This window comes from Taudactylus pleione, unplaced genomic scaffold (assembly GCF_031769625.1).
Source record: "Taudactylus pleione unplaced genomic scaffold, aTauple2 ptg000967l, whole genome shotgun sequence".
NCBI classification, from domain to species: domain Eukaryota; kingdom Metazoa; phylum Chordata; class Amphibia; order Anura; family Myobatrachidae; genus Taudactylus; species Taudactylus pleione.
This window is the reverse complement of record NW_028285368.1, coordinates 9,856,346-9,882,360: the sequence shown is the minus strand read 5'-3', so window position 1 is coordinate 9,882,360 and position 26,015 is coordinate 9,856,346. Positions and strand designations below refer to the sequence as shown.

At 47.3% G+C, this 26,015-nt stretch overlaps 1 protein-coding gene across 1 annotated transcript in view; it reads right to left on the bottom strand.

Annotated features, from left to right (window-relative positions):
* SHOC1 (shortage in chiasmata 1) overlaps positions 1 to 26,015 on the bottom strand; it is a 420,839-nt gene that overhangs the window by 361,567 nt on the left and 33,257 nt on the right. Inside the window, exon 2 of the mRNA XM_088460117.1 lies at positions 12,002 to 12,131. Coding sequence (XP_088316243.1) covers positions 12,002 to 12,131 — 130 coding nt within the window. The remainder of the gene's footprint in view (positions 1 to 12,001; positions 12,132 to 26,015) is intronic.

The following is a 26,015-nucleotide window of genomic DNA, read 5'->3' as shown; positions in this document are numbered from 1 at the left end:
AAAGGGTAAGGGGGGGACAACAGGGAGATAGAAGTCATGCAATATGTTGGAAAAGAAAATAAAGGAGCACCTAGGAGCCTGAGCGCCACAGGAAAAGTAAGGGACTGGCGTGCCCTCCCACTTTATTGTAACTAGGGACAGCGCGCTCTGAAAAAGGGGTGTGGTCACACAATAATACCCCCAATTCACATTACGCCACACAGTAATGCCCCTTACTCACATTACACTGCACAGTAGTGTCACTTTACACACATTAGGCCACACAGTAGTACCCCTTATACATGTTACAACACATGCTAGAGCCCCCTGTTCACATTATGCCACACAGTAGTATCCCGTAAACACATTATGCCACACACAGAGAAGAATAAAGCCCCCCAGGGGTTGGGTATGGAATGCCAGCGCTCAGGATTCCAGCGGTCAGAATCCTGATGCTGGCATCCTGACAGGGTTAGAATACTGACACCTGTCGGTAAGTATCATAACCCTACCCCTCCCTCCCCGCAGCCAGGTGTATAATACATACATGGAGTGGAATAAAGCTGCCAGGAGGAAACCGCAGTCAGTAGGGAAGGGGTCACACTACCTACATGGGGAGGAAAAAAAGCTCCCCAGCAAGGAGCAGCAATCAGCGAGGAGGGGGAAGGTGGGGGGTATAGTATATACATGGGGATGAATGAATCTCCCCAGAAGGGAGCAGTAGTCAGTGAGGAGGGGAGGTATAATATATACATAGAGAACAATACAGCCCGGCAATGAGATAGCCGCAGACACTACTCCCCAATCCCATCAATTCCTGTCATTCCCCAGGATCGTTACCTGAAAGCCACCTTTGTTCCCTACCTTCTCAGCGGCCCCAGAGTGTCCTCCTCCTCCTGTAGCCTCCAGACTCCCCTGTATGATGAGCAAAGCCGGAAACCCTTTCAGACAGCCGCTGCGAGCTGCACCGGCCAGAGGCCTCTTGGATATCTAGTTCTGTTGCCTCCGCCACCGAGCTGAGCGCCCGGGTCAGACTGCACTGCAGCTCACATCCTGCCCCCGCATGATGATAGGACCAAAATCTGAAAGTAGTTCTGTCTGGCCATGGGTGGCACTGCTGGGCAGCGCCCCTCCCTCAGCCGGCGCCCCTGGCGAATGCCATCCTGGCCAAGGGGTAGATACGGCCCGGCCTAGGAGTCATCAAGTCCCAAGAGACTGGGGACAATGGGTGGCAGAGTTAGTAATCGGTAGTGGGGCAAATTGGACATGTAATTCTTTTAGTGGTCTGATTCTTTGTATCAAAACCACTGAAGCCATGTCTCACAGAACTTATCCACTGCAGAGAGGTTAATTTCCTCTATAGACAGAAATTATCTGAACCAATATTACTGAAATAAGCTATACATTTTTAGTTTGATTCTCAGAATTGCTTGTGCAAAATACTAAAAAAATGTATTGTCTCCTTCTGACAGGTCTATTATAGAAGGAAAATTTCTTGTTTACAAAATTTAGAATTTAAGTAGACAGGATGATACATGCATGCTACCAGCCAATAAGCTTCCACATATAGGGAACCGACCAATCATAAAATAACATAATCACATATATATTCAAAAGTGCCTGAAGAAAGAGACAAACTTAGGACCTGGTCAACATAAACTGAGCCACTCTAACATAAGAATAAATCATTATTTTATATCCATTTTCTTCAGGTGACTGCCGAATCAGTCCCTGTGAGTGGAGATATCTGCTGTTCAGCAATGGATTCTATATACTCACACTACCCAATTATGGCAGAGGAGAAGCTGCTTACCAAAATGAAGGTGGTAGTATGAGAGAATATCAAGCATGATAGATGCAGCTAGGGACATTGGAATTATATTCTCTATCTACAAGACAAGGGAGGCGATTATTCAAGTACAGTCCGGTGCATAAATATTGGGACATTGACAGAATTTTCATATTTTGGCCTCTAATCACCACCACAATGGCTTTGAAATGAAACAAACAAGATGTGCTTTAACTGCAGACTTTCAGATTTAATTTGAGGGTAATTACATCCAAATCAGGTGAACATTGTAGGAATTACAACGGTTTCTATATGTGCCTCCCACTTTTTAAGGGGCCAAAAGTAATGGGAAAAACTAAACAATCCTAAATCTAACTTTCACTTTCTAATACTTTGTTGCAAATCCTTTGCAGGCAATTACAGCCTGAAGTCTGGAACGCATAGACATCACCAGACACTGGGTTTCATCCCTGGTGATGCTCTGCCAGGCCTCTACTGCAAATGTCTTCAGTTCCAACTCGTTCTTGGTGGATTTTCCCTTCAGTTTTGTCTTCATCAAGTGAAATGCATGCTCAATCGGATTCAGGTCAGGGGATTGACTTGGCCATTGCATAACATTCCACTTTTTAGCCTTAAAAAACTCTTTGGTTGCTTTTGCGGTATGCTTTGGGTCATTGTCCATCTGCACTGTGAACCGCCGTCCAATGAGTTCTGAAGCATTTGACTGAATATGAGCATATAATATTGCCCGAAACACTTCGGAATTAATTCTACTGCTTTTGTCAGCAGTTACCTCATCAATAAATACAAGGGAACCAGTTCCATTGGCAGCCATACATGCTCACGCCATGACACTACCACCACCATGCTTCACTGATGATGTGGTATGTTGTGGATCATGAGCAGTTCCTTTCCCTCTCCATACTCTTCTTTTCCCCTCACTCTGGTACAAGTTGATCTTTGTCTCATCTGTCCATAGGATGTCGTTCCAGAACTGTAATGGCTTTTTTAGATGTTGTTTGGCAAACTCTATTCTGGTCTTCCTGTTTTTGTGGCTCACTAATGGTTTACATCTTGAGGTGAACCCTCTATATTCACTCTTGTGAAGTCTTTTCTTGATTGTTGACTTTGACACATATTCACCTACCTCCTGGAGAGTGTTCTTGATTTGGCCAACTGTTGTGAAGGGGTTTTTCTTCACCAGGGAAATAATTCTTCTGTTATCCACCACAATTGTTTTCCGTGGTCTTCCGTGTCTTTTGGTGTTGCTGAGCTCTCTGGTACGTTCTTTCTTTTTAAGAATGTTCCAAACAGTTGATTTGGCCACACCTAATGTTTTTGCAATCTCTCTGATGGGTTTGTTTTGATTTTTCAGCCTAATGATGGCTTGCTTCACTGATAGTGACAGCTCTTTGGATCTCATATTGAGAGTCGACAGCAACTGATTCCAAATGCAAATGTCACACCTAGAATCGACCTTTTACCTGCTTAATTTATAATGAAATAATAAGGGAATAGCCCACACCTGTCCATGAAATAGCTTTTGAGTTGATAGTCCCATTACTTTTGGCCCCTTAAAAAGTGGGAGGCACATATAGAAACCGTTGTAATTCCTACACCGTTCACCTGATTTGGATGTAATTACCCTCAAATTAAATCTGAAAGTCTGCAGTTAAAGCACATCTTGTTTGTTTCATTTCAAAGCCATTGTGGTGGTGAATAGAGGTCAAAATACGAAAATTCTGTCAATGTCCCAATATTTATGCACCTGACTGTATATCATAAAAGATGTGTGCTCACATTCAAATCTCGCCCCTTCCATATCGTTTTAGTCATTTCCCCTCTAAAAATACAAAAGAGTTGGGCCTTAAAGCCGTTACTGGTCGTCCTTTCTATTCAAACTTCTTGTTTCTATGACACTAGGTAATATGCTGGATCAAGGAAGCCCAAAAGCAACTTAAAATTTTGCAGTTAAGGCCCACCGGAAACCCATCGCACAACTGCTCAGCAGTATCCCAATGCTGACCCCACCCTCATATGCGACCACGCCAAGCTGGACTTTCCCTGATACTTTCGCATGTCATGTGACAAGTCAGAACTGCCCTCATGCTGCTGAAAGAGAATCTGAGGCATCTGGTTACAGGCAGTGCAATAGTCCAAGCATTATCTTCACTTATAGTATTTATATCACAATATTCACAGTATCAAATGAAACAATAAAAATTGATGAATTAATAGGATGGACAATTTAAAAAATCCAAATCAGAAATTACACTAACATTACTTCTAAAGCCTGCATGCTTTGCTCTTAATGTTAGTGCCACTTTAAATTTTCTCCTGAAACCCGCGGAGCAGCATCAGCATAGAAAAGACACTGCTTCGCAAATATAGCCCTGTGTCACAGGAACAGGACCAATTACTTATTTTTCTAATAGACTCTGGTGCCTGCACTGTAATGCCTTCAGCTCAACTGCAGATGATAGATCTCAGGATTTCACGAACATACTCATTCTGGGTATAGAATGACTATCTTGTACCATTGATTGATGATGGTACAAACCCATGGATTTTGCTATGATTCTGTAGAGCTTGATCTTAACAGAGGACTTTGGCCCTAGTTAATCTTCACTATTCCTGGAACAAACAGGATTTTCAAATGTGGTCTTGCTAAAATGAGAGATGAGCGGGTTCGGTTCCCTGAGAACCGAACCCACCCGAATTACGGGCATCTGAGGCAGTTACAGGTCGGCTCAGGTTTTCCCGCCTGACTGGATTCTGAAAACGAGGTAAAACGACATCACCCCGCTATCGGATTCTCGCGGGTTTTGGATTCTATGAAGGTCCCGCTATTCGCCATTTTTCATTCTGGCTATGGAGAGTGAAGAGAGAGGGAGCTAGGAGCTGTGCTGTTGTTAATACTTAATACTTGTTATTGTTAATTGCACGCTGAAGCTGTGCATATAGCCTGGCTATTGTTGACAATAAGGGCTGGCTGGCTGTTGTCTATAGAGGGGCTGGCTGTTGTCGTGTCCATAGGGGCTGGCTGGCTGTCGTTGTCCTGTCCATAGGGGCTGGCTGGCTGGCGTTGTCCTGTCCATAGGGGCTGGCTGTTGTAGTGCTGTGTTGTCCAGGGGGTGCCCTGTCCTTCAAGGGTGCTCTACACCAACCCCAGTGTGAAAAATTTTTTTTTGAGTCAGCCACACTTGTCATCAGTGCAGGGGTGCTGTGATGCTGTCTGTTAAGGGGCTGCTGCCTCTTTTCAGTGGTTCACCTTAGTGTTAAAAAAAACAAAACATTTTTTTTGTGTGGCGTGTTAGCCACACCTGTCATCGGCGTAGGTGCGCAGGGGTGCTGTGCTGCTGACTGTCAAGTGACTGCTGCCCAAAATATAAACAATTTTTTTTTTGTGTGAGTGTCAGCCACACCTGGCTGTCACTGTCGTAGCTGCGCAAGGGTGCTGTGCTGCTGTCTGTCGAGGGGCTGCAGCCCAAAAAATAAAGAAACTATTATTTTTGTGTGCGTGTCAGCCACACCTGGCTGTCACTGTCATCGGCGTAGCTGCACAGGGGTGCTGTACTGCTGTCTGTCGAGAGGCTGCTGCCCAAAAAATTAAGAAACAATTTTTTTTGTGTGCGTGTCAGCTACACCTGGCTGTCACTGTCATCAGCGTAGCTGCACAGGGTTGCTGTGCTGCTGTCTGTCGAGGGGCTGCTGCCCAAAAAATAAAGAAACAATTTTTTTTGTGTGCGTGTCAGGCACACCAGGCTGTCACTGTTATCGGGTAGCTGCGCAGGGGTGCTGTGCTGCTGTCAGTCGAGGTGCTGCTGCCCAAAAAATAAACAATTTTTTTTGTGTGCGGGTCAGCCACATCTGGCTGTCACTGTCATAAGCGTAGCTGCGCAGGGGTGCTGTGCTGCTGTCTGTCAAGGGGCTGCTGCCTCTTTCAGGGGTTCACGCCCACTGTGAAAAAAAACAATTTTTTTTCTGTGTGCGTGTTAGCCACACCATCATTGAAAAAATAAAAACATTTTCTTATTTAATTTGTTTTATTTTTAAAAAAACAAACAAACATGAATATTGCAATTAAAACTTTTTTTTAAGTTATTGGTTTACAAAAATTATTTTTTTTTAATCTTAAACATAGCAGAAATGTTATCCTAACAGCTTATAAAGTTATATGCTCTAAAAAACTAAAGCCTATATTTACAAACCTATATAAAGTGGACATCCTAAATTCTAAAACTGTTCTATTCAAAAACATAAACAAAAGCAAAGATTATAAGTCTAGTGTGTTATAGTGTGTTATTATGATGTTAGAATGTAGAAGGCCAAAAATTGGGTGGACCATACATGGCTGATTGATCAACCATGGCGACTGGATTAGTGTCATAAGGAAGAGGAGGCTGCAAACTGGGTGTAATGTTATGAGTTGGCCATATGGGGTATGATGCTGTTAAGGGATCAGGCTGGTTATCAGTGGACACATTATTATAGTTGTTGTTATTCTGGGTTGCCATCTCCTGAAGGGTGTTTTTCCAACAGACAGAGACTACCTATCGTCAGCTCAGGCATAGACACTTCCTGAGGAACAGAGCTCTGCTCTCTGGAGGGAAGCCAAATAGGTGGGAGCCCCTGTTCCAACATCTGAAGCTCTTCTCTCTACACATCATCTATATATTACAGATGAAAAAAATGTATTCGGGGACATCTAGCTCCTCTTTATGTACCCTGCTTTTTGGACAGGAAGTCCAGGATGGATTGTTTGTAAGAAGAAGGTCTAGCAACAGATGGGGATGGTCATTATCAAGACCTGGTCCCCCCAGTGGGTGTAGTCTGGTAGGTATTGGTTGGCATGCATGCAGCAGAATAACAAAAGCCTCCATGTTGTCTGTGCTCACTATTCCGTATTTCAGTTTGCGATTCAGGTAGGAATAAAGTCGGCTACAGAACACAGAATCACTGGATGTCTTAGTGCATTCTGGCCAGATACGATCCATGAATTCCCAGACAGATTCCGGACAGATGAATCCTTTGCTTGTGATAATCTTTGGTAATTCCTGGCAAAGGTGGGTGTTATAGCCAGACACTTTGAAGGCTGTAACTTCGAACTGCTTTATAGAAAACATATGAATGAAACCTTTCCACACTGCAGAACATGATGGAGAAATCCCTTGTAGTTCAGCACCTAGAGCATTTTTTTTATGTTCTCAGAGGCCTCTCCTGAATGTGAAGAAAGATTCTCCACACTGTAGTCTTCCATTGTGACTTTTTAATGGTGATTTCAATGTTGTCCACTGGCTGAGATCCATCTCATCTGAGGGTTGGGTTTTCCCCATGCAAATGAGACAATTCACATCCAGAAGGTGACTCTTATGTTTACTAGCCGTGGTGTCAGTCTCTATTTTGGCAGAATTTGCACATTCTTGGTCTTGGGGGCACCATGATGAATCAGACATATCCTCCAGGGTAAACGTCTGATTTGGTGTTGTATCTATTTCTATTAAACCTTTGTGTGTGAGTTTAGACATCTGCCGCTTGTGGTGGAGCTCTTTTTCTACTTTCTAAATGATCTCCAGACACAACGTAAAACTTAAACCTTAAAGTGAAATGTTGCATTTAATGCTGTGTTCCGCTTGTTCACATATCTAAGTAATATGGTTAAGTGGACAGTGGGAATAATGGCAATTTGAAGGTCACTAAATAAATGTTTTTTTTAATGTCCCTGTACAGGTTGGAAAATGCCTTTACAGAAGGTTTGCAAAGGATTATTTAAGTCAATTGTTTTTTGGAAGCACTCTTCATGGTCCCCTGCTAGGATTAAAATACACTCCTAGCCGCAGAAGCAGGCGCAGGATTCTCAAGAAAGATACAACGTAAGGCCTTAAATCAGGGGTAGCCAACCTCGGTCCTCGAGAGCTCACGTTTTCCAGACGACCTAGCTGGTGCACAGGTGTATTCATTACTCACCAAAACATTTAGAAACACAGGTGGAGTTAATTATTATAGTTATGATTCTGTGAGGAGACCTGGAAAACATGCACTGTTGGTAGCTCTCGAGGAACAGGTTGGCTACCCCTGCCTTAAATCACAGATCTTACGCTTGTCCACATATCTGTGCTGGTTAAGTGGCCACTAACTATGTTTTTTTTATGTCCCTGTACAGGTTGGGAAATGCCTTTATAGAAGGTTTGCAAAGGATTATTTAAATCAATTGTTTATTTGTTTTTGGAAAGCACTCTTCCTGGTCCCCTTCTGGGATGAGAAAATCAACTCCCAGCAGCAGCAGCCATGCTCAAGGATTCTTCTGTGGCAAGGACTGATGTGAATGTATCACATTTTTTTTGTAAATGCCTCCTCCCCTCCCCTTCATAAATTTTCTTCGGAATCAAAAAATGAAATGAAATTTACTACCATTCAACCCTCCCTGTCCCTGCCCTGCCTTCAATTACATACATACTCCAACTCCCTCAGGCCTCTCTTGAATAATAAAAGTGTTTCCTGATGTGCCATGTTTGAAGTTGAACTGCCATGTGTTTGTGCCGCCTGCAGTCAGCCAGCTATCTTGGTGCAAATTTTGGGCATAAACTAGATGAAAAAAATCAATATTGTGAGCTTTGAGGTGGTCAAAATTGACTGGAAAACGAGTGGAAATAAATGTTATTGAGGTTAATAATATGTTTTTATGATTTTTTTTAAGAAAAAAATCCAGATCCAAAACCAAAAACGAAAAATAAAACACAGAGGTGAGGTTTTGGCAAAACCAATCCAGAACCAAAACCAGGGGAGATCCAGATCCAAAACCAAAACACGAGGGAGAGTGCACATCTCTAGCTAAAATGCTACTCCCCTAGTCGATAACTTCCTGCTTCTCTGAAGTGTTGTCTAGAACATGATGAAGGAAACCTTCTATTAATTCTATATTAGGGTGAATTGTCCTGTGCAGGAACTGTTAAGGAAATTCTCATTTTTAAGGGGTTGTTGTATTTATTTATTTATTTATACCAGTTATTATATAGAGCACACACATTCCGCAGCGCTTTACAGACAATATTTGGCCATTCACATCAGTCCCTGCCCCAGTGGAGCTTACAATCTATTCCCTTCCACATACTCACACACATACACACTAGGGTTACATTTTGTTGGGAGCCAATTAACCTACCAGTATATTTTGGGAGGAAACCGTAGTACCCGGAGGAAACAAACACAGACACAGGGAAAATACACAAACTCCACATAGTTAGGGCTGTAGTGGGAAGAATGCAGTCGTATGTAGGAGATTCAACATAAAAACTATTTGAGACATGTGCCATCATTATTCCTTTGTATACTTTTAAAATACATTTTTGGTTTAAAGATTGAAGGAACAGTTATAATTTTTACAACCAAAAAACCAGAAGAGATGTAGAATTACCAGTGAATGAACACACAATGCTAGCAAATGAATGGACAAGTCCAGTAAACTAATAACGACCTATATCAATAAAATATAGTCAATAGATCGAATCTAAGGTTGTACAGTATGTATTACATTTAAGATTACTGTATTAAACCTGAAAATACACTAATTCACTGGCTGAGTCACCCTATGACATGTGATGTAATTTAGCTCCAGTGACTTTTTGTACTATTGTGTTCTACAGAAAATTTCAAATCAATGACAGTGTGGGTATACAATTCTTTGAGAGTAGATTTGCTACCCTTTGTCTAATTACTTTCTGTAGAATCTCCTCATTAAGGCTCTCTGCCCATACTGTGCAAACTGAACTCATAACCATAATGTTTATGAAGTAATATACTTTATTAGCGTGCCAACTTTTAATGATCGTTCTTTTGGGAATCTGGCAACAGCTACATCAATTTTTAACACTCATCCCCTCTTAGAAGCTTCTTCAACCTGAAACGGATACATACGTTCAAGTCTTTTAAGATTAAATCACCATTTCTCCATGTGTTCCCATTCTTTAGTAATAAGACTAAATTGAAGTACTATGAACACAATGTTATGAATTGATAGACTATAGCAACAGCAATTAAAGTATAATACTAATGGTTTGAAATTTGGGAAACTGACTATTAACACTATTCAGATCACAATAAGGGGTATATTTACTAAAGTGAGTGTTTTGGGAAATGGAGATGTTGCCCTTAGCAACCAATCAGATTCTACTTAACATTTAACTAACACATTCTAGAAGATAATAGCTAAAATCTGATTGGTTGCTATGGGCAACATCTCCACTTCTAAAACTCTCACTTTAGTAAATATACCCCTAGGAAACAACATACTCTGCACTTTTTCTAGAGTTGTTGAAAAAGCAAAATCCTCACATAAAAAGTGACTGATATTAAATAATTATAGAGCTAATGTTTAACCTATTCAGTGCTAAGGATGAGTCTAAGTCACCCTCAGCAAGTACATAAAATATCCTGTGTACCGCAATATCGTCTAGACCTGTTTTTTGCTTCAGTATAACATGAACACATTTGAATGTCATCACTCAGGCTTGTTCCCAAGCAGATCTCTGAGGCAGACCCCTCTATTCTTGCACAAGATGTCTGTGGAAGGAGGTGGGATTGTGCTGTGAATGGGTATACAGGGTAATGTTCCAAAGCCTCTATGCAGAAAACATCATGGGCCAAATGTAATAGGGTGAGAGTGTAGAAAATGTGATAGTGTAGCAGCACAAACTCTCACACTTTTTAAACTTGGCCAATGTAATAGAGTCCGAGAACATGCAAACTCACATGTTTTTAGACTCAAAAAACTCTCATGATTTAAACTCATCCAGATGTTTTCCCATTTTGGAGATAAAACTCGACCAATGTGAGAGTTTACTGCTAAACTCCCACCCTATTACATTTGGCCCCATGACTTGAAACTGTGGATGCCATGGTAGTAACATGATACTTAGTAATATGCAATTCATTAAGAGCAGCATGAACAGAAAAAGTAAGTTAAAAAAAACATCACCATGCGAGAGATGTTAAAAACACACATCATGTTTATGGGTTTGCAGCTTTAGTTATATCTATGCCTTTTTTGCCTCTTTCTCAATTGTGGTGTGAAGTCTCCACCAACAAAATACGACAGGAGGAATTGATTTTAACTACTTCTCTACTACTGTACCATGAGCATATCAAGATGTGACCACATATTTACACTGTACTTTGAGTTACATGTATCTCAAGGTGTTTATGCCAATAGTTAAGCAGCAATCTGTGTACACACTTATATACACATTTAACTGGATATTTCACATGTATTGACTCCTGTCCAATCCACTTATGTGAAAATGCTGAATAGCAGAGCCATTATGAAATACGAGTACTGTATTAAAATATTTCCAGTTTTTTTCTTAACCACTGATATGCAACAATAAATTTCCAACTACATTTATAAATTACTGCCAGTTTTGAAACATTGAAATGCATCAATATCAGCAGAAGACAGGTTTGCAATAGTCTTCCATGAATAACTGAAATGAAAGTACAGATGTCAACTGAATCAAGTACTGTATAATAATGTGTAGTAATAACAGTTAAAACTGCTCCCATAATTAAATAAACGGGATGAAGTTGGCATTCCCGGCGTGCGGAATGCCGACGTTCTAAACACCGGCACCGAAATCCCGGCACCAGTATCCCGATCGTCGGCATCCTGAATGGTAAGTATCGGGGTGCACGGGGAGGGTAGCGTTAGGTAGTGCGGTTAGGGTTAGGCCCCGGGAGGGAGGGTTAGGGTGCAGGAAGGGGGAGGAATAGGTTTAGGCACCGGGGAGGGGTCTTAGGTTTAGGGTGCAGGGAGGGGGAGGTTAGGTTTAGGTACTAGGAAGAGGGGGGTTAGGCACCAGGGAGGGAGGGTTATGGTAGGGAAAAAACTTACCTTGCGTTCCAATGGGTGTCGGTATTCTGGATGTCGGGATGCCGCTGTCGGTATTCTGAACAGCAGCATCCCGACAGCCGGGATATCATACCAACCCAAATAAACAAGCAGGCCTGTTTTCCCAGTCACAAAGGTGGAATAGAGGTTTTTATACTTCCTCTGCTTAATACCACCCATCATTTATACCATCAAATTTATTATACAATAAAGGATAGTTACTTCACATTTTTAGCAATACCACATTTGCAACACCATCATATTTTTTTTGCAAGCAGATTTGATCAGTAAGAGGACAACAGAAAGTGTATAATGATTTAAAAAGGAAAAACATAATTCAGGTAACTTACATCTCTTCCATGGTCTTCTATATAAATCATTAACAAAGATCTTGTTGTGGCAATAGTCTTCATCTTGCAGAATTCCTTTGGGAAATTGGATGAGCATCCAAGAGGTAGCAAGCTTTTGCCTCATGACATTCTGAATAATGAATATTAAAAGAAAAAAAAGGATTGTTTTGGACTGCCTCCCATGTAAAGAATTTGTTCATAATAGATGAAAAGCTAAATTAAATAAAACTATGAAAGTAGTAGAGCTGTTAAATCAATTATATCCAACTCCTGGTCTTTGCCATGTGATTCCCTACAAAGACATATACAGTGGTTTGGACTGCTCTATATTTTTTTACATAAAATTACTCTTTTTACAATATTTGTATAGTATTGATTGACTACTTAACTGTCAATTTTTCTTTTACAAATGTTACTTTAAAAATTTTATTTAAATAGGTTAAGATCATATTTTTAAAAATAAATTAAAATATTTTATTAAACAAAATGCCCAGAGGGTGTCTCCCCCCTCTCCCCCCATGTCCATAGGCCCCCATTATAAAGTTAAATACTACCCCTCATTGGCAATAGACTCCCCCAGTTGTAATAGCTCTCTATTAACATTAACCCCCACCTCACTTAGGGCCAGATTCAATTCAATTCACTGGCGAAATCATCCGATTTAAAAAAAAAAAAAAAACAGGCGAAAAAGGCAGCTGCGGAAAAAAACCAGGCGAAAAAGTCAGGAAATTCCATCTGTACCCCAATAAATGGCTAACGTACATTGGAAAATAATTTAGAAGTGTATTATTGGCCGTAATAAAAGTATTTATGGTACTTAAATTGCGTCGGTTGACGGTAATTTGCGTATACCAAAAAACATAAATAAATGATAGAAAGCTATTTTTTTGCCAGGAAATTACTGTTCCACGTAAATTTGGGCTATGGTAAAATGGGTGCAACTATATTTTAGTGACATAAAAGCGCACTTTTAAAGACCGTGCAATGTTTAAAACACTTGACGCATCCATATTGCCCCCGAAATACCAAACCAAACACGATAAACTTATTTTCAACAGGTTTTTTTCTCCAAAAATGTGACCGCTCGTTTTTCTGCAAATGACTCAACTTTAAAAAAGAAACAAAATAAGGGTCATTTATCATTGGGGGGGGGGGGTTTCAAAGGGTTCTGAAAGAAATCCCCACACTTTTAGTCAAAAAACAAGAGATATGGTAAGAACTTACCTTTGTTATCTCTGTTTCTACGAAGTCCGTAGGGTCCACAGGGTTGACCTTGGGGTATAGCTGGATCTGGATCCATGGGCACCACGCAGTTAAAGCTTTAGCTTCTCCCAGAATGCACTTGGGTCCATCCTCCTCTATACCCCGCCACCGAGCCACAGGCACCTCAGTTGGTAAGCAGCCAAGGCCGGAGGAGGAGACTAAACAGAGACAAGGAAGACTGGAACACACAAGAAACCATACTCACAGAAATGGTACGGAAAACCGGTGACCAGCCACACAGCCCATATGAAACCAGGTGCGTCAGGGCGGGTGCCCCGTGGACCCTATGGACTTCGTAGAAACAGAGATAACAAAGGTAAGTTCTTACCATATCTCTTGTTTTCTACTTCAGGGTTGACCTTGGGGATGTCCCAAAGCAGTTCAACTAAGGGCGGGGACGCTACTGTGCAGAAAGGAGAACCCAGCGCCCGAAGGATGCATCCCGAGAGGCAAAGGTGTCAAACGCATAGAACCTCAAAAATGTCTGAATGGAAGACCAGGTGGCCGCCTTACATAGCTGAACAGCAGAGGCGCCATGTCTAGCAGCCCAAGAAGGACCCACAGACCGAGTGGAATGAGCCGTAATGGAGGCTGGAACAGGTAAACCCTCCTGTGCATAAGCCTCACAAATAACAGAACAAAGCCAACGGGCTAAAGTTTGTTTGTTGGCAGGCCAACCCCTCCTGTGAAAACCAAAGAGGACAAACAAGGAATCAGACTTCCTAACGGAAGCAGTCCAGTTCACATCAATTCTGAGAGCACGGACTACATCCAAGGAAGCCTCACCAGCTGAATGATCAGGTGACTGAAAAGTTGGCACAACAAGTTCCTGATTAATGTGGAACTTAGAAACCACTTTAGGCAAAAACTCAGGACGAGTGCTAAGCACTGCTCTGTCCTGGTGAAAAGTCAGCAAAGGGGGACGACAGGAAAATGCCCCCAATTCTGACACCCTCCTGGCAGAAGCAATCGCCAGGAGAAAAACAGTCTTAAACGTTAACCACTTGAGTTCCACCGACTCAAGAGGCTCAAAAGGAGGACCCTGCAGGGCCCGAAGAACCACCGCCAAGTCCCAAAGAGCCACAGGAGGCACAAAGGGAGGCTGGATACGAAGAACACCTTGGAAAAAAGTGTGAACATCTGGCAGTGTAGCGATCCTTCGTTGGAACCACACAGACAGCGCAGACACATAAACCTTCAGGGAGGCAAGACGTAAGCCTAGGTCCAAACCTGACTGAAGAAATTCCAAAATCCTAGAAACTCAGAACACCTGAGGATCATAGTTTCTGGACTCACACCACTGAAAGTAAGTGTGCCACACCCTGTGGTAAATCCGTGCGGAAGCAGGCTTGCGTGCCCTGAGCATGGTACTAATAACCGAACCCGAGAAGCCCCGAGACCTTAAGACGGCTGTCTCAAGAGCCACGCCGTCAAAGACAGTCAACCCAGATCCGGGTAAAGGCAGGGCCCTTGAGACAACAGGTCCTGATGCTAAAGAAGAAGGTACGGAGCGTCAATGGAGAGGCTCCTCAGATCAGAGTACCAAGGACATCTGGGCCACGCTGGAGCCACTAGCATGAGCGTGCCGCCGTCCGGCTTGAATTTCCATAGGACCCGAGGCAGCAGGGATAGCGGAGGAAATACATACGCCAGTTGCAAGTCCATTTGACCGACAGTGCGTCCACCAGACTTGCGCCTGCGTCTCTTGTCCTTGACCCGTACACAGGCAACTTGTGATTGTGACGGGAGGCCATCAAGTCCAGCTCTGGCAGCCCCCATCTGTCCACGAGTAGTTGAAATACCTCTGGGTGAAGCGACCATTCCCCGGGATGCATGTCGTGACGGCTGAGGAAGTCCGCCTCCCAATTGAGGACTCCGGGGATGAAGACTGCCGAGATTGCTAGAATGTGGCACTCCACCCAAGCAAGGATGCGAGACACCATCGACATCGCAGCCCGACTGCGAGTTCCTCCCTGGTGGTTGATGTATGCCACCGTGGTGGCGTTGTCAGATTGAACTTGAACCGCCCTTCCTTGAAGAGTGGCACCGGACGATTGCAGGGCCCTGTACACGGCCCGCAGTTCCAGAATGTTGATGGGGAGAAGTGCTTCTTCCGCAGTCCAACGTCCCTGAAGTGACAACGAGCCTGTCACTGACTCCCAACCCCGGAGACTGGCATCTGTTGTGAGCAGGACCCAGTCCGGGATCCAAAAGGGGCGCCCCTCGACTATGTGAGCTGTCTGAAGCCACCAAGCTAAAAACTGCCGAACCTGCGGGGACAACACCAGCATCTGAGACCGGATCCGGTGAGGTAACCCATTCCATTTCGATAGAATCAGCCCCTGCAGGGGCCTGGAATGGAACTGGGCAAATTCCACCATGTCGAATGCCGACACCATGGACCCCAGAACTCTCATTGCCGAATGGACAGACAGTCGGCAACTGCTCAGGCAACTGTGTATCCGCAGCTGTACGGAGGAGACCTTCTCCGGAGTCAGGAAGATCCGTTGCTGACGAGAATCTAGCAGAGTTCCCAAATGAACCATCCGCTGTAAAGGAATCAGGGAGGACGTTTTCCAATTTATCAACCACCCGTGCGCTTGCAGACAAGCGATCGTCAGGTGGAGATATTGAAGCAGTACCTCCGGAGAGCTCGCCAGCAAAAGCAGGTCATCTAGATACGGTAGCAGCCGTACATTCTGGCTCCGAAGATGGGCGGTCATGATCGCCATCACCTTGGTGAATACCCTTGGTGTCGTGGAGAGGCCAAAGGGTAGCGCCCGAAACTGGTAGTGATGTTGTAGGATAGCGAACCTCAGATACCGCTGGTGTGAAGGTGCTATCGGAACATGGAGGTAGGCATCCTGGATATCCAGGGAGACCATGTAATCCCCAGGTTCCATCACCAGAATGATGGAACGTAACGTTTCCATCCTGAACTTGGGAACTCTGAGGAATTTGTTCAGAGACTTCAAATTGAGGATAGGGCGATGAGAACCATTTGGTTTCTGCACCAGAAACAGAGTAGAGTAGTACCCCGTCCCCCGTTGTGATTGAGGAACAGGAACAATGACCCCTTCTTTCAGCAAGGACTCTATAGCTTCCTGAATCTGCAAAGCTTTGGTTTTGTCCTGAGAAGGACTAGTGCAGAAAAACTGGTGGGGCAGTCTGTGCCGAAAAGACACGGCGTACCCTTGGGAGACCACTTCTCGAACCCAGGCATCTGTGGTTTATTGTACCAGCACTGGGCAAATTGAAGAAGTTGGCCTCCCACTCTGGGGTCCCCCAGAGGGAGGCCCGTCCCATCAGGCAGAAGGTTTATCTTCCTGCTTGGAAGAAGGGCGCCTAGCACTCCAGGCCTGCTTCTTGGGCTTAGAGGTGGCCTTGGTCGCCGACTGCCTCGGTAAGGACTGACCTTTGGCCTTACCCTGAACCCGAAAGGCAGAGCTCCTGACCTTAGGATGCGATGTAGACGAAGGAAGGAAAGCTGACTTGGATTTAGCCATAGTATTCACTATTTTGTCCAAGTCTGGACCAAATAACAACTCCCCATTACAGGGTAAGGCCTCCAGGCCCTTCTTAGAATCTGCGTCTGCTCTCTAGGACCTCAGCCACAAGGACCGACAAGCAGACACTGCTGCCCCCGAAACTGTAGAGGTCAGCAGGCTTGCGTCCAATGACGCCTTGCCAATATAGGATGCCGCATCTCTCATCTGTCCAATTAACGCTCTCTGGACATCCGGAGCATCGTCTGGAAAGGTACCCTCTAATGAGTTGGCCCAGCTCTCAATGGCTTTAGCCACCCAGGAGATTGCCATAGACGGACGGGCCACCGCCCCTGAGAGAGAGTAGATAGACTTTAAACAAGTCTCCACCTTCCTGTCCATGGGATTCTTAAGGGAGGAGATAGACGGCAAAGGCAATGTAGCGTTTTTGATTAAGCGGGTGACATGGGAATCCACCGCCGGTGGGGTTTCCCATTTCCTGCAATGAGCCTCAGGAAACGGATAATTGGATGCCAGTCGTTTTTGTGGCTGGAATCTCTTACTGGGCAACGGCCAGGCCCCCGCCATATGATCCGTCAACTGGTCAGACAGGGGAAAAACCATCGAAGTTAGCCTTCTTAAAATTAGGATACTTTGACCTAGGGGCCGGTGCATCATCCTCTATATGCAGGATGGCTCTCACCGCCCTAACCAATGCCGGCACATTAATGGAGGGCTTAGTCTCTACATCTTGAGCCATGGCGTCCGAGTCCTCATGTACCTCCCCGTCATCTGAAGACACATCAGTGTCCCTTAAATGCGCAGCCTGGGCAGCCAGCACTGGACGCTTAGGCGCCTTTGAAGGCAAGTCACCCTGTAACATCGACTGAAAAGCTGAAAACTAGGCCGCCAAACTCTGGACAGAATTGGAGAGTACATCCACCGAGGGAGGAGGAGCCGCCTGAGGAAAACCCTTAAAAGGCACCACAGACTGCTGCGTCACTGGGACGGACTGAACATACATAGGCAACCCCGTATACTGACCAGTGGAGAAGCGGTGATGGTTACCCTCACCACTTGGTGGTTACCTGGCACCTGTACTATTAACAAGTACCCAAGTTGCACACACAACCACTTTCAGCTGAGGCAAATTGCTCTACCAAAACTCTCATTCAATTAACCATTGCAGAAACCTGGACATAATATGAGATATGGTAAGAACTTACCCTTGTTATCTCTATTTCTACGAAGTCCATAGGGTTCCACAGGATACCTTGGGGTATAGGTGTGACGTCAGTCGCAGGGCACCAAAGAGTTAAGCTTTCAGCCTCCCAGGATGCACTAGGTCCCCCTCCTATACCCCGCCCCCGGGCCAAGGCACCTCAGTTAGTTACCAAGCCATAGGCCGGAGGAGGAGAAGGAAGAGAGAGAACAAAGATCTGGACACATACAAGAATCACATTCTCACCAGAGGGAGACGGAAAACCGGTGACCAGAGCAAAGCCCATCTGCAGCACAGGTGCGACAGGGCGGGAGTCCTGTGGAACCCTATGGACTTCGTAGAAATAGAGATAACAAGGGTAAGTTCTTACCATATCTCATATTTTCTACTTCAGGGTCCATAGGGTATCCACAGGATACCTTGGGGATGTCCCAAAGCAGTATCCTTTAAGGGTGGGGACGCTCCTGTGCAGAAAGGAGAATCCGCCGCCCGAAGGAAGCATCCTGAGAGGCGAAGGTGTCAAACCTGTAATACCTCACGAAGGTATGGACAGAAGACCACGTAGCAGCCTTGCAGATCTGAACTGCCGAGGCACCACGTCGAGCTGCCCACGAAGGACCCACAGACCTAGTGGAATGAGCCTTCAGAGAAGGAGGGACCGGTAGGCCTTCATGAAGATAAGCTTCAGAAATAGCCATACGGATCCAGGCTGCCAAAGTTTGCTTTGAAGCAGGCCAACCCTTTTTACGGAAGCCATAGAGGACAAACAAAGCGTCCGACTTCCTAAACGAAGAAGTGCGGTCAACATAAGTCCTTAAGGCCCGCACAACATCCAAAGAGGCCTCACCCACGGAAAGACCTGGTGAGTTAAAGGCTGGAACAACTATTTCCTCGTTAACATGAAACTGGGAAACAACTTTGGGAAGAAACTCGGGCCGAGTGCGGAGCACTGCCCTGTTCCCATAAAAAACCAAGAAAGGGGGTCTACAAGAAAGAGCCCCTAACTCAGAAACACGTCTGGCCGAAGCAATGGCCAGAAGGAAAACAGTCTTAGCTGTTAGCCATTTAAGATCCACTGAGCCCAGTGGTTCAAACGGCGGTCCTTGGAGAGCCCTCAGGACCACAGCCAAATCCCAAGGCGCCACAGGTGGAACAAAGGGCAGCTGAATGCGGAGAACACCCTGCATAAAGGTGCGCACATCCGGGATTGTAGCAATCCTACGGTGAAACCAGACAGATAGGGCCGAAACCTGTACCTTCAAAGAAGCAAGGCGAAGCCCATGATCTAGTCCCGCTTGCAGGAAGGCGAGAATCCGAGACAGACGAAACTCCCGCGGTGCATAACCTCTCGGTCGACACCACTGGAAGAACGTATGCCACACGCGATGGTATATCCTCGCGGAAGACGGTTTCCGAGCTCGTAACATGGTACGCACCACAGAGCTGGAAAACCCCCGGGACCTCAGCATGGCCGTCTCAACAGCCACGCCGTCAAAGACAGCCGAGTCAGGTCCGGGTGAAGGCAAGGACCCTGAGACAGAAGGTCCGGTCGTAGCGGCAACCGCAGAGGAATGTCCACGGACAGACCCTGAAGGTCTGAGAACCAGTGCCGTCTGGGCCACGCGGGAGCTATCAACAGGAGCGTCCCTCCTTCCTGTTTGAATTTCCGGATTACCCGTGGAAGAAGGGAGACCGGAGGGAACAGGTATGCGAACCGGAACGTCCACCGGACGGACAGAGCATCCACCAGAGACGCCCCTTCGTCTCTTGTGCGAGACCCGTACACCGGCAACTTGTTGTTGTGCCGGGACGCCATGAGGTCGATTTCTGGAAGACCCCACCTGTCCACCAGTAGTTGAAAAACGTCCGGGTGCAGGGACCATTCCCCCGGATGAACGTCCTGGCGACTTAGAAAGTCCGCCTCCCAATTGAGCACTCCCGGGATGAAGACCGCTGATATGGCCGGAAGATTGCGCTCCGCCCAAACCAGGATCCGAGAGACCTCTACGAGAGCCGCCCGACTGCGAGTTCCTCCTTGCCTGTTTATGTAGGCCACGGTGGTAGCGTTGTCCGACTGGACCTGCACCGGGCGACCCTGGAGAAACCGCTGTGCCTGCTGGAGAGCATTGAAGACCGCACGGAGTTCCAAGATATTTATTGGAAGCTCCGCTTCTGTCGGCGTCCACCTGCCCTGGAACAAGTGTGGACCCGAAACTGCACCCCAGCCCCGAAGACTGGCGTCCGTTGTCAACAGGACCCAATTTGGAACCCAGAACGGACGTCCCTTGTTGAGGAGGGTCGTCTGTAACCACCACGTAAGGGACAGGCGAACCTCCTGGGTGAGCACAATCGTCTGGGACTTCAGAGACTGAGTCAGCCCGTTCCACTTGGACAGGATCAGGTGCTGCAGAGGTCTGGAGTGAAACTGGGCGTATTCCACCATGTCGAACACCGACACCATGGAGCCCAGTAACCTCATCGCCGAGTGTAAGGACACCCGGCGGCTGTGCAGGCAACTGCGCACCCTTGACTGTAAAGCAGAGATCTTGTCCTCCGTCACGAAGATCCTTTGCTGTCCCGAGTCCAATAAGGCTCCAAGATGCAGAATCCTCCGAGACGGGATTAGAGTGGACTTCTGCCAGTTGATTAGCCAGCCGTGCCGTTGCAGCAGTGCAATGGTCAGGTCCAAGTGGCGTAACAGGAGCTCTGGAGATCCTGCCACCAATAACAGGTCGTCCAAATACGGCAACATGCGGACTCCCTGCAGCCGCAGAGAAGCCGCCATGACCGCCATCACCTTGGTGAAAACACGTGGCGCTGTTGCCAGGCCAAAAGGTAACGCCCGAAACTGGAAGTGGTCGCTGCGGATTGCAAACCTGAGGAACTGTTGATGGCGCCAAAGAATAGGGACATGCAGGTAAGCGTCCTGTATGTCCAATGACACCAAGTAGTCCCCAGGTTCCAGCGCCAGAATGATGGACCGTAGGGTCTCCATCCGAAACTTCGGGACCCGCAAAGACTTGTTGAGTGCTTTGAGGTTGAGAATCGGACGATATGACCCATTGGGTTTCTGTACCAAAAATAGATTTGAATAGAAACCCTGGCCCCTCTGGGAGAATGGAACCGCCACTATAACTCCAGCCTGGAGCATAGTGTGCAATACCTTCCGCAGCTCCGTAGCCTTGTTCCGGTCTGATGGGAGACCCGTGGTGAAGAAGCGAGCCGGGGGTCTGTGCCGGAAGGAGAGGGCGTATCCGTGGGAAACCACCTCCAGAACCCAAGTGTCTGTCGTAGTGGTCGACCAACACTGGGCGAACTGTAGCAGGCGGCCTCCCACCCTGGGATCCCCCAAAGGGAGGCCCGGACCGTCAGGCCGCAGGCTTGTCATCTGGCTTGGGGGCCGGACGTCTGGTACTCCATGCCTGCTTCCGGGGCTTGACCGATTTCTTAGGGCCAGCCTGTCGAGGAAACGACTGTGGTTTGGGCCTGCCCTGGGCCCTAGATGACCGAAAGGACGATGGTCCCGAACCAGAAGGAGCAGCGGCCGACGGGAGACAAGCAGATTTGGCTGCCGCCAGCGTGGCCACAATCTTATCCAGATCCGGACCGAAGAGAACTTCTCCGGTAAACGGCAACGCTTCCAGACCTTTCTTGGAATCTGCGTCCGCCTTCCAGGATCGCAGCCACAAGGTGCGACGAGCAGCTGCCGCTGCTGAAGAAATTCTAGACACCAGAGTACTAATGTCTAGAGCCGCCTCGTTGATGTAGGTGGCCGAATCACGGAGATTGCCAATCAACTCTGCCTGTTCGGCCGGACAGTCGGATTCAAAAGAAGCCTCTAATGAATCCGCCCAGCGCTCCATCGCTCTGGCAACCCAGCAAATGGCCATAGCCGGCCGTGCTGCCCCCCCTGCAAGGGAATAAGCGGACTTCAGGCAGATTTCTACCTTGCGGTCCGTAGCATCCTTAAGGGAGGACATGGATGGCAACGGCAATGTGGCACTACGGACAAGACGGGTCACGTGAGAATCCACCTGTGGAGGGGATTCCCACTTAGCAAAATAATTATCCGCGAACGGATAAGCCACCGCCAGGCGTCTCTGCGGCTGGTATCTTTTGCCAGGTTGTTTCCACGCCTCCTCTAAATGGTCCACCAACTGACCCGAAAGAGGAAAGACTGTGGCATCGCCCTTCACATCTTTGAAAAAGGCATACTTAGATTTAGCCGCTGGGGGAACTTCGTCCTCAATCACCAAGGCTGTGCGGACCGCCCGAATAAGTCCAGGAATATATACTTTGGACTTAGCATCAGCGTCCTTAGTATGGAGAGGTTCCTGATCGTAAGGATCAAGAATCTCCCCATCATCAGACGTCCCTTCGTCATCCTCATAAGGAGCGGACAGAGACGCCACCGGCCTTTTATGAGGCCGCATCACAGACTCCCCTTGCAACACATCCGACAAGTGCTGTACAGAACTCGTCAGGGAGTTAACCCACGCTGGCTCCTGAGAACCCGGGAGCGGGGAAATAGGGAGACTGTGGGGTACCACCAATTGTCGTGGGAACCCCTGCATGGGTGACGACACCACAGACTGCTGGGACAAACCCCTCGGAGTAAACGCGGGCTGCGGAGCTAACTGGCCCACTAAAGCTGTTAACGCCTGAGCGAAACAAGCCCAGGACGGCTCCTGTACCGGTGCTGTAACCATAATAGGCCGCGCCATGGACAAACACTGCCGGCAAAGGCCCTCCGCGCTACCCTCCCCCTCCGCTAACGGTACTTTGCACGTGGTACACTGTAGCCGGAGGGGAAAATCACTTTCAGACATGATGGCACCACGTATGTGACCTCTCTCACCAATTAAGTATTTAAATAGGCGAGAGACCACCCTGCAGCACCGCACCGCAAGGGCTTTAGCAGAAGAACAGGGACAGTAATAAAGCTGACAGTTTAGAGAAGAAAAGTTACAGGCAGCAGCGCTAGCACAGTCACATACAATGCAGAGAAATAACAATTCCTGCACTAACAGCGCTGATCACTCAACTACACAGACACAGGGCCTGGTAGGACACAGCGCTGCATACACAGACCTGACCACAGCGGAGGAGAGGTATGCGGGGGGACCCAGACCACGATGCTTCCGTCCAGCGCTTCCAGCAGCATTCACCATGCGTTCTGGAGAAGATGGCCGCCGAGGAGCAGAGAGGAGGCTGGCCAGGGGGAGGAGCGCTGCCACAGGACCAGTCGGCAGCATGCAGAGAGGGCTGTGTGCAGCGGGGGAGGCGCCGGCTGTGAGACAGGGAAGGCGCGCTCCCCTGGCATGCATTTAACCCCTGGGACGCCGCAGCGCTACCGCTCTGCTGCGGTCCGCTGTCCCAGGGGGTAGTGGAAGCGCAGGTTGGACGCCTGGCTCCACGCTGCAGCCAGTCCCCAGGGAGCCCCCTGCCTGGGGACTAAGGACCATGTGATCAGCGGGGACCCACCGCGGGACCCCGCTGCTTACCTCTGTCCCCCTTGAATCCGGCCATGGTCCGGAGCATCTGGGGTCACCGCTAGCTGTGACCCCAGACGCCCACCAGCATCCCCGGATCAGTACCGGCGTTCTGGTACCGGCGGGGTGTAGGGAAGACAGCATGGACGTCAGGACTGACTGTCCATGCTGTTCATCCAGATGTGCAGCCACAGCTGCATGAAGAATAAGCTTCAGGGGCTCTTCTAGCCCCCACTCCAACAGGTGCACCCGACTCCGGCCGGGCACCAAACTAAACTGAGGTGCCTTGGCCCGGGGGCGGGGTATAGGAGGGGGACCTAGTGCATCCTGGGAGGCTGAAAGCTTAACTCTTTGGTGCCCTGCGACTGACGTCACACCTATACCCCAAGGTATCCTGTGGATACCCTATGGACCCTGAAGTAGAAAATTTATTTATATTTTAACATACATCTTCCTCATCAGTTAATTCTGGTAACTGTAATAATAAATTAAGGGCCTGATTCAGAGGTGGATGCAATGTAATTCACAACTGCGATGTCAGACACATAGCGCCCCCGCTAGGCTGTTTTAGCGGGGCGCGGTGCCCTGCCCTCCTTCAGGAGGGCAAAAATCACCCTGCACTCCAGAAGAAGGGCAAAAAGCGCCCTGCCCTCACAGCCTGCGGGTGCCGTCTTCACCAGCGGGTCGCAGTGTCCCGCATGTGGAGAAATTTGCGGTGACCCGGTCACCGCCGGAGAATAGATGCCGGGCGCATCTGTAAGTGCCGGGCATGCCCCCAAGTATGACGAAAATCACCCTGCCCTCCAGAAGGGCAAAAAGCGCCCTGCCCTCACAGCCTGCGGGTGCCATCTTCACCAGCGGGTCGCAGTGTCCCGCAGGTGGAGAAATTTGCGGTGACCCGGTCACCGCCGGAGAATAGATGCCGGGCGCATGCGCCCGGCATCTATTCTCACTGTCTGCGGCGCTTGGGGGCTGACCGGCGTGTCTGTAAGTGCCGGGCATGCCAACAAGTATGACAAAAAGGGGACGCGTCTTGTAGACACGCCCCCTTTTCATGGCCACGCCCTTTTCGGGCGCGCGCACAAAGTTGCCCTCTCTAGCTCCGGCGCCCTGCTCGTCGCCGGAGCTAGAGTGAACACTAGACACAGAGTAGTTGTGAAACTATGCTAATGACTCAGCCACCATCTTGTGTAGACTCCCTCCACCAGTGTCTCATATCCGCCACTTGCGTACAAAATATGTAACATCAGTCGCATTTGAATTTGCAGTGGCTGACTAGGGCACGCACAGTAAACAGTGGACACACACCTGCTTTTTTGTAGCCACCCTGTTATCTCCCACAAATGGTCACTGTCACTCACTTTGCAAATAAAGCCTCACTGCACCTGCCGTCACTAATCAATCACTGCACATCCGCAATGCGGATGTGACGCATGCGAAGTAGCAACAAAACCCACTCTAATGCGTCCGACATACACACTGCATCTACCTCTGAATCATACTTTAAATGAGCAGGTTTTGGGTTGACTTTGAATCAGATGGAAGAGGCTATGTTGTGGGGTCTGAAATTTCTGAGGGTTCTGTTACTGGGGTCAGTGTCAATCCTGTATGTTTTACTTGAGATCTCCATTCTCCAAATAGTGCTGCCTAGGCATGGCCTTCGACATTTAACAACTATCGATGGTTTGCCACCGATGGTCAATAGTTTTGCCATTGGGCCGAATTCAATTCAGTGTGATGATGAATAGCCGCAGGAGGGAGGTCCCACAGCTATTCAATTCAACGAGCTATCAGCATTGTCGGGAATGGGTTAAGTCTGAGAATGCCAGTTCTCGCGACTTAACCTGGGTGTTAAGGCTTGGTAACCGCCATTCTCTGCCGCGGTAAGCCGGCAAACAGCTGCGCGCCCGCCACTTTTGTTGGATTTCTCCTCGCATCCAAAGGGGGGTGTGAGAAGAAATCCTTTAGCCGCCCAAACAGCGTGGTTTATTTATTTATTTATTAACAGTTTCTTATATAGCGCAGCATATTGCGCTTTACAATTGGAAACATTGATAGAACAAAACAGGGTAATAACAGACAGACATAGAGGTAAGAGGGCCCTGCTTGCAAGCTTACAATCTATAGAAGTTTTATTGAATAGCTGTGGGAGCTCCCTCCTGCGGCTATTAAACATCGCACTGAACTGAATTCGGCACATTGATAGCTATCAAGCAGCTACAGGTTTTTTTTCTCTCTTTGTGTCGGGGGTCATATTAAAGCTGATCGGCCCGTGGTCCACCATGCTCCCTCCAAACAGGGCAGGCCGTTGATGGTTAACCCACTGATGTGAAATCCCTAAGGCACCTCTAGGGATGGTCCTAGGAAGGGCTACAAGTTTACTTGTATATTAATTTCTTGTCCATGAATTTGATCCATTGTGAACACGTTTAAAGGCACACCCACTAGAAGACAGGCAAACGTCTGCACGATTACAACATTGTAATCGTGCAGTCTTTTGTCAGTCTGTGATGTGCCTACACGGAACGAGCAGTCGTCCAGAGTAGGCACAT